This window comes from Micromesistius poutassou, assembly GCF_964030765.1.
Source record: "Micromesistius poutassou genome assembly, chromosome: 12".
NCBI lineage: Eukaryota > Metazoa > Chordata > Actinopteri > Gadiformes > Gadidae > Micromesistius > Micromesistius poutassou.
This window is the reverse complement of record NC_140282.1, coordinates 16,150,392-16,159,560: the sequence shown is the minus strand read 5'-3', so window position 1 is coordinate 16,159,560 and position 9,169 is coordinate 16,150,392. Positions and strand designations below refer to the sequence as shown.

General features: G+C 42.8%; 1 protein-coding gene across 2 annotated transcripts in view; it reads right to left on the bottom strand.

Moving 5' to 3' along the window:
• Positions 1-3,433: 3,433 nt before the first annotated feature.
• The window catches only part of cmtm4 (CKLF-like MARVEL transmembrane domain containing 4), a 10,962-nt gene continuing 5,226 nt past the window's right edge, over positions 3,434-9,169 (bottom strand). For both annotated transcript variants that reach the window (XM_084476131.1, XM_084476132.1), the window contains exons 3-5: positions 7,620-7,796; positions 5,535-5,633; positions 3,434-3,658 (exon numbers count right to left, since the gene is read on the bottom strand). In XM_084476131.1, the coding sequence (XP_084332257.1) occupies positions 3,494-3,658; positions 5,535-5,633; positions 7,620-7,796 (441 nt within the window). In that variant the 3' untranslated portion in view covers positions 3,434-3,493. The remainder of the gene's footprint in view (positions 3,659-5,534; positions 5,634-7,619; positions 7,797-9,169) is intronic.

Genomic DNA, 9,169 nt, shown 5'->3' with positions numbered 1-9,169 from the left:
AAATACATATTTTGAATACCAAATATGACAAAATAAAAGCAACCAATTATTGTTGTCGATATTTTAACTCATTGATAACCATTTTCACAAATGCAAAGAGCCAACCAGTTCCAGTCGGCACTGTTGGGTCTTGGGAGGAAATCTAAAGCTATGAAAGCATCTTGCAGTTCTGAAAAAGTTGCAAGAGACGAAACTGGTTTGTACATTAGAGAATACTGATTTAGTATTACTTCTTAAGTTACTACGTATGGGTTGTCCACTATCTATTGTCCCTACTGTATGTGTGTTTGTGCTTGTTACACAAAAAGGGACATGTTGGACTGTGTGTGCGCATGTTTGCGTATGTATTATCCTACAGCATCTGTGTAGTAAGCCTATCTTCCAACACTTACCAGGATCCATTCCACATCCCATCCAGTTTGTTTACCGTATACAAGAGGACAGCAGGTTGTCTGGTTACAACTTCTGTGTGAATCAACGAAAGATGAACAAACGAATGAATGAAATCCCAAGTTTCGAGTCCAAATGGATAAAACAGCTTATTTCTATCTGATGTGTTTTCTAGAAGTGTTTTAATAAGATGAAGGACTGCAGTCCACTGTGTGTTGAAACCACTTTGTGCATTATTATGTGTTGTGTGTCAAAGACACACAAATTGTAATTGACATGCATCTGTGTCCATGTCATGTGTCTCTTCGTGCCTATAAGTATGTTAGTTACTGGATGTATGTCACTTGATGTCCCAGGCAACACAATGTCCTGTGTGTGTATTTCAGATGTGTTTTGTACCGTGTGTTCTGACTGCAGTGGATTGAACGGTCGGGTGTGCGTACGTGTGTGTGTGTTGTAGCTCTACAGAGCACCACTGATCGGTTTCAATGAAAAGTGTTTGTTCGGCTTTTGTGGTCTTGTGAATTTTTTCAATGAGCAGGTAGGGACGGTAAAGTTACAAAGAGTTTATTTATTGTTGTTGTTACACATTTATCAGCAGGCATACGGGTATCTTGCTCAAGACGCCTACATTTGGACATTCCGGGATACAAACCCGACACCCCTAACCACTAGCCAAAATAATGGTCCGAAAAACGAACTGCATTCACCTCACAGAATAATCCTTCTTTGAGGAATAAAGACATTTACCACTTTCCTCTTTCCTCTTTTATTGTGTAATTTGGAAGATATTCTGATTCAATTAGAAATGGCTTCTCTTAAAACAAAATGCATTCATAAATTATACATGTATTAACATTAAGAAGGTGACTCATCAGTTCATTGAGTTCCACACATTGTATTTTAATAGGCAGAGCTGGTATAGTACAATATGTAAAGGAATATTGTTTCCACACCTAACTAAAACAATCATTTATAGAATTGGAATGACAAGGATCACGAAGGATTAAATATTGGAATTTAAGATATAAAATTAATTAATCATAAAAAACAAATAGGTCAAGACGATATTATTTAATCAACTCAAGATAATATATTTAATTAACACGTCTCGTTTTTAAATTTGTATCAAACGCTTTATTAAGAATAAACCAATTACCTAATAACAATAACCTTACCTAAGCCTTCATGTAGGTCTATATTGCTCAGTGTAGCTGCATGACCACAAACGACAAGCAGAGAGCGCTAGATTATCCATGTAGCATTTACACACTAAAGACACAGAAGTCTCAAACGACTTCATAAATCTCTGGCATTGAATGATACGAACGAGGACATTTCTCTGTGGATACATCAGACACACAAGAAGGTCTACATTCCTTCCATTGCTCTAGCGAAGACTCAGTAGACCAAGCGGAGTAACTGAATGAAACAAGTCGTGTTTAGTGGATTTAAGAAGGTCACTTAGGAAACCTTTACAACGTGAAGTGTGTCTTGTGACTCGTAGATAGTTGATGCTGAAAATATACTGCCAGATAATTCTGTCTCAAAGGAGATACATGTACGGTACTTTAAATTCTTGATTCCCATAGTTACCCGATTATCCATCACTTGGATACTAAAGACACACTAATCTGCAACACACGCAACGCTAATTAGTTAATCAGTTAGTGAGTTAACTAGTGAATTAGTTAATTTATTAACTGATATAAATGTACTATTTGGGAAGGCAGTTAAATATCTGAGCATAACGGTGGAGGCACTCTGTGACTTGGACTGTTGAACTGTCTTTTAATCAGAATGTGTTTATTACCTGGGAAACATACTGCCAGGTAATGTTTTCAATTGTACTGTGTCAATCATTCTGTTTTACTCCAGAGGCCCCGGTTCAACTGTAGCGCATTTCACAACACTCATTAAACAGTAAAGTTGAATCAATGATTCACCATAACTTCATCAAATGGTCCTTTAACTTCCTTCCGATCTGTCCGGCCCATTCATTTTTTTCATGTTTTTTTTTTAATTTTGATTTTGCAATTGAGAGCAGCTTAATATAGGAATATACTTTGTCGTGTATAAATATACAACTTTAGGGCAGTCACAGTAGATTTTGGTCGGAGGATTGTGTCTTTCAATGTCATATATTTCATTCTTAAACCAATGAATTCCTGTTATTGCTTTCAGACCCTGTCTATGAAGCTTAAAAATATTTGCCGCAGCTTACCTCATCCCTTTACATTTAACCCTGTCAGGAAAACCCACAACAATGACATAAACATACAAACCAAACAACTTCATAAGTGTAGTTTTTTTTTTTTTTTGTAAAACAAAACATCTAAACATCACTCTTCTCCTATCTCATTCATAACAGAACGATCAGACCATTAGCCAGGGGCCAGCGGTCGTAGTTAGTTAAGCATAGCATAGCCCCAATGTTCAGTCCAGTATAAAGTCCCTGGAGCGTACTGCTTCAGCGCTGTGTTGTCATTGGACGGCTGTATGTAGCGGGACACAGACTAACGCACCACGCAGCCATGTCGCTACACTGTTAACACTGTCAGCACAGCGCAACCCGCACACCGAAGTTCATTCTTACACCAAACTTGTCTCTTCAGCAAAACAAACCACTTTAAAAAAATATACGATACAAGGCAAAAGACACCCACGGTTGTAGCCAGGTAATCAATAAATCAAAGTGATCATTAACAGTCGTATAAAACTGCCCCGTTGCTTTGGTCTCTTTGTACACATCCCCCCCCCGCGCATTGGGTTCCCTTCACCCGTCGCAGCGTAGTATCTACCAGCTCGGCTTCTTCACTCGACACACACAAACTGTGTGTGAGTGTTTTTATTTTGTGTGTGTGTGTGTGTGTGTGTGTGTGTGTGTGTGCGTGTGTGGAGCATTAGGAGGTGAAAGCGATGGAGCAGGGAGGTGTCGTCTTGGAACACGTTACCAAGGTCCTTAAGTTCTGAGATTGTTACACACAAACCATGGTTTCCATGGTACCGGCGGCGGTCCGTCGCTCGCTATACACCCCCCCCCCCCCCCCCCCCCTGCGGTCACCGTGGTTGTATGTGTTGTTGTGTGTTCGGCATGTCCGTCTCATGCTAGCTCCGGCCGCGTCTCCACCTCGCCGCGGGAGGCCGTGCGCGCACGCGTGTACTCGCTGCTCGTGGCCACTCCCTGGCAACTGTCGCCACGGCGCCACTTCCTGACGGCCAGGAAGGAGTTGAGGCCGTACACGCACGTCACCAAGAACCCAAACACCTGGCGAAGAGAAGACACACACACACTCAACTAGGGGGCAGCAATAGGAAGCGTATCATCATGTTAGGGGCGTGCGATATGACGATATTAGATCGGGAACGATTAAAATGTCTCAAATGTCTCCGCGCTCTGCCTTTAGGCAGAGATGTTTAATATCGTGCTACAGTGCACATTAGGGCTGTCACTTTTTATTCGATATTCGAATATGCATTCAAATATGAGTTGTGCCATGTTGTGTGTTTTTTACAGTCCATGATTAGACCGTTTGGTGTTTACTTTTTATTTTATTGTTTGCCATCTCATCCATTCGCGGGCGCGCTAATCAAGCAAATAATATATCCTGATTTGAAAATGGATAATGCACGGAGCAGCCAGCCTGAGTGGTAATTGCTAAGTTGATAGATTGGTGTTTCTAGCAACAACATTAAGAAATTATTATTTCTTGCAGATAGGCTATAGGACTTACTCCTGCTGCTGGCTCCTGTTTAAGTTGTCACGTCATTGTTTGCGCTGTGCAGTTCCGTTTCCGTTTTAGTTTTTCACTGCATAGCCTAATTTTGTGATATGCATAGTGGCACTTGATTAAGTTGATAACCTGTTTCAAACAAAGAGGATATGGCCTAAGTCCTGTTTATGTCTCCTCTTGTCACGTAATACATTTGTGATTGAATCTCCGTTACAGTGTTTTGTTTTTTTGTGGGGGGGGGGGGGGGGGGGAATATCCATTCAAACTAGATTTTTCTCAAAGGTGACAGCCCTAGTGCACATTCAATCAGTTGCAGTTCTATGGTTCATACACGCATCCAAAGTTGTTTTCTCAGCCAAATCTTAAATCACACAATTTGCTAGTCCGTTACACGCCTTCCCTAGAGAGGATAGAGACACACCAATAAACCAATAATAGCAAACAGTAGGTAGTGCCTTGGATTTAATCCCCTCCCCCTTTTTATTTACTAACGTAGCGGCATGGATGACAACACATAGGAATTGGTCCCTAAAAATGATTTGATCTGTAATATGGAACCGGTTTGGATTTTCCAAAACCAACACGGCCCAAACAACAGTTATTTGCAAAAATTGCAAAGATAAGGTTTGCACATCGGATGGCAAAATTGTGATATGATATTTTTGCCATATCGCCGACCACTAAATCAACTGATAAAAATCTTCAAGTTTCTTTCAGTTTTCCTGCATTTATTTGTTCAAGACTAGACCAGGCGAGACTTGATTAACTCCAGTTCATTAAAGACTAAACTACAATGGACAAATATAACCTTTATGAGAAGAGATTATACCAGACTAGGGAAGATTAAGCTAAACTAACAGTCAAGGTCAATTCTGACAAAACTAGGATCTCTGTTCAGATCGGTGACGCCATCGCTCTCCGGTCTTTTATACCCTACCTGAAAAGAAACCTTCTTTAAAGAGGTGATATTACGCCACCAGGTGTGAGTGTGATAAGCCATTACAAGCCGTTTGAAAATCTGCCCTTTCCTGTGATTTAGTGACATCACAAGTGGGAATGTCCACCTAGATGTATGCTGGATAGTCAGTCCAACAGCCTACCCAGTGTGACTGTAGCAAATGTTGCTTATCTATCTATCATACATCTAGGTGGACACTCCCACTTTGTGATGTCACTAAAACACAGGAAAAGGCAGATTTCCAAACGGCTTGTAATGGCTAATCACGACTCACAGCTGGTGGCATAATATCACCCCCTTAATATGTTTACTTTTACTTTTTTTAATATGTTTACTCTTACCTCGCCTCACCTCTCTGGGATATATAAAAGGTATTTTAAATTTGACTCGTTTTTATTAAGAATTGACAGATCCGTCACTCTATTAGGATGATTGTTGTCATTATTACTCACCACCGCTGCGATCTCAGCGCTAGTCCCGTGGTTGATGCAGGCGAGGACCAACGAGGCGAGGAAGAAGAAGAGGGTACAAGCCCCTGTGTTGACCAGGTCCTACACACCAAAACATGTAAACATGTTGTCATTTCATTTACAGCTTTGAATACCGTTTTCCAATCCTGCTTTTGTCTGTGAATAGAAAGTTTGGTGTTTTTGTTTAAACGCCACATGATGCAAACGCACAAATTAATTCCACATTCTTTGCCTTCCTGTATCTTACGGTTAAATCCAGGTCAATAACATTGTGTGTGTGTGTGTGTGTGTGTGTGTGTGTGTGTGTGTGTGTGTGTGTGTGTGTGTGTTCCTCCCTCCCAACTCAGTCACACACACACACACACACACACACACACACACACACACACACACACACACACACACACTCTCTTTGATCTCACATTCCTCCCCAGTGTGTCATCATCTCCTTCAGACCTATCAAATATTCAACGCACTGTATTTGAACTACTCCAGCTGAAATACTACCGTTTCATATTCCGTCATTGTAACATTTTGAAACATACTACTAGTACTGTAGACTGCAAAGATATTATAACATCAGATGTACTTATTCAAGTAAATATAAAATCTACAAAGGAACATGCAGAGAAAGGGTAAGAGCAGGATGGTGTGTCGTTGATTCAGAACTTGAGGGGGTGTGGGATTAGGGTGGTTTCATGTGTTTCATATGTTTCTCTGTGGTGATGCTGTTACCATAGACCATAGATGCTTTTTTTAGTCCGAGACCCAAAACACAATTCCAGTGTGTCTGAGGAACCACGCCACCACCCAAATGGATCGAGACCCATTTTGGGTCCTGAGTCCATGTCTGCACGTAATGTGATTGCATTAGGGGGGGATTCTCATAAAGGCAGAGCAGCAAATTCTCGAGAACCACAAGGAGAACATTGAAATCCATTTAGTTGGTAATCGTAATAAGCATTCCACTAGGAAACTTAACTATATTGCGTCATTGCAGTAGTTTGATGTCGTGACTTGAAATTGTGACGCACAAAATGCGGTCGATGTTTTCACTTTAACAATTATGCTGACACCATAGTGACGGCGGCGGTACTCTCGTAATGTTTTTAGTTCAGTTTGTTTGAAGGATTGTAAGTTGCGCGTACTTTTACTGTACTGTTATTTTCACTTCCTGGGTGTTTGTTGAGGTGCGTGTGCGTTGTATTTTTGTGTGTGTCTGTGTTGGCCTGGAAAGAGTTAATGATCTGTCTGAATGGAGAACGAATCCCGTGATCCCATGCATGACTTGAATCATTATAGACACCATCTCACATGACACACACACACACACACACACACACACACACACACACACACACACACACTGATGTATGTCCCTAAGCCTTCTTTTGTTGACTTCTTGATGTTCTTCCTGGGATACTAGCGCCGTCCTGTGACTACAGCCAAGCCAATCAGAGAGCTAGAATCGTGGTTCAGTAGTAGTAGGTGGTAAGTTTGCTGTAGAACCGGATTGTCTACGCGTTCCACCCCTCACTACACCCACCAAGCCGGCCCTGCCAGTTAAAAGCTCCCTTGTTCCCCGGCTGAGGCTCCCCTTCCTTAATGCGTCAAGACTAGCGTGCTTAAGTCACAATGCGAAGGTTGGGGTGGTGCTGGGGGCCGTGGTGGAGGCCCTAGTGAGCATGAAGACATGCTATCGTTCAGAGTAGGAGAGAGTCTTTCAAACCATAGGCCCTCAACGCACCAGAGGTGGGAGACTTGAGAATGAACCACAAGCACAGCAGACACACACCTAGTGGTCAAAGATTGTTCTAATCACACCTGAGCGGGAGAATAATTAACAGATATTGTATTTAGTAATATTGAAACATTGAAGCGACCTTCATGCGCTCACACACAAAATGAACAAAGTGCTTTAGTAGTAATGTTTTGCTGTTACGCAAGACTTCGCTAGTCCAACATGAATGTGTTTTGTGTGTGTGTGTGCGTGCGTGCGTGCGTGATGTGTGTGTGTGTGTGTGTGTGCTCGTGCGTGCGTGCGTGCGTGCGTGCGTGCGTTTGTACCGTGAGGCTCCAGTTGACGTGGGGCACCTTGATGTGCAGGTTGAGGCTGAAGATGAACAGGAGGACCCCGGTGACCACGAAGGCGCTGCAGCTGACAAACTCAAAGAAGTAGACGCCCCCGCAGGGGGAGCACAGCATGATGGTCTCGATGCAGATGAAGCCCAACAGGGACAGCACCTGCAGCCGGGGGGGGGGGGGGCGAGAGAACACTGGCACGTCACGACGAGAACAAGACATGGATAGCATTGATGTAACGCGCTACAGTCAGCTACTTTAAACCTAATCTCAGTCTCTTCTGTTCATTAGCGCTATGTGGCCGTGTGACTCCCCCTGAACGTCTGATACATAGAGCACTAGGTCACTAGTGACTCGTCCTGAACGTCTGATACATAGAGCACTAGGTCACCATGTTACTCGTCCTGAACGTCTGATACATAGAGCACTAGGTCACTAGTGACTCGTCCTGAACGTCTGATACATAGAGCACTAGGTCACTAGTGACTCGTCCATGCGACTTGTATTGACATCTATCTACTGTATTTATAGACTATAAAAAAACGACGTGACATTTATTTAACTGGTGCTTTGGTCCGAAGGGACTTACATTTAGTGTATTCAACGATGAAGACATAACCCCCTCAAAGTGGAAGATTAATTCGAGCACATACAAATCACCAAAAGAAAAAGCAAAGCAAAGAAAAACTGGGTCACGTTCAGAGCGGACGAGTTGTCAGCTTGTGGTGTACGGTGGGTAGGGTTTCAGATGTCCTGGTGACTGTGGGGGGGGTGCCTCTTGCACCATTGTGGAGCAACGGACAGCAGACTTTCGAGAAATCCTGTTGGCACGGGGGGTTGGTCAATAAAGACCTCTTCTTGACAACATGGCGGTCTTTACACAGTTAATGAACGCTTGTGTCTCAGGCTTTACATATGGAAAGGCTGACGGTGAGCATAGCTTAAAACGACTTAAAACTAGGTAAATAGTAGCCGAGCATCCAGGGTTGCCCTTGAAGTTGAAGACTTTTTTTCCCAGACCACAGCCAAATCTTTCGGACCCCCTAATACAGGGCCCGGGGTCCTCAACCCTTAACGAGGCCTGAGGGGGCTCGACCCTTTTTCTAAGGTTAAGATGCGCCCCCCCTTTTGCAGGAGCCACACGGCAACAAGGCAGCATTGAAACAACATCAAAGTTATCATTAAATAGACCCACAGTTGCGGCCGTTGAGGACCGCGTCCACATATCATGTATGTTTTAAGTTGTCTTTGCCGCAATTTACACGACGAATCAGTGTTTCTGAAGTTGGAGAAGAAAACGCTATTCCATGTGTGAATTAGGCCTATTATTTGGCCATAAACTGAGCCGTTTGAAGTTTGAAATTCATGTCCTCATGCATCTGTCTCAGAGGAGACTGCAAACGCGCTGTCAAAATATCAACTCGTCAAGTTCAAATGCGCTGGGTCTTAAAGGGGATGGCAGGTGGAACTCTCATTGGTTTATTGCACGTTACGCCCAAAACACACCTACAGGTTTCAGCCCAACCCATTTTAGA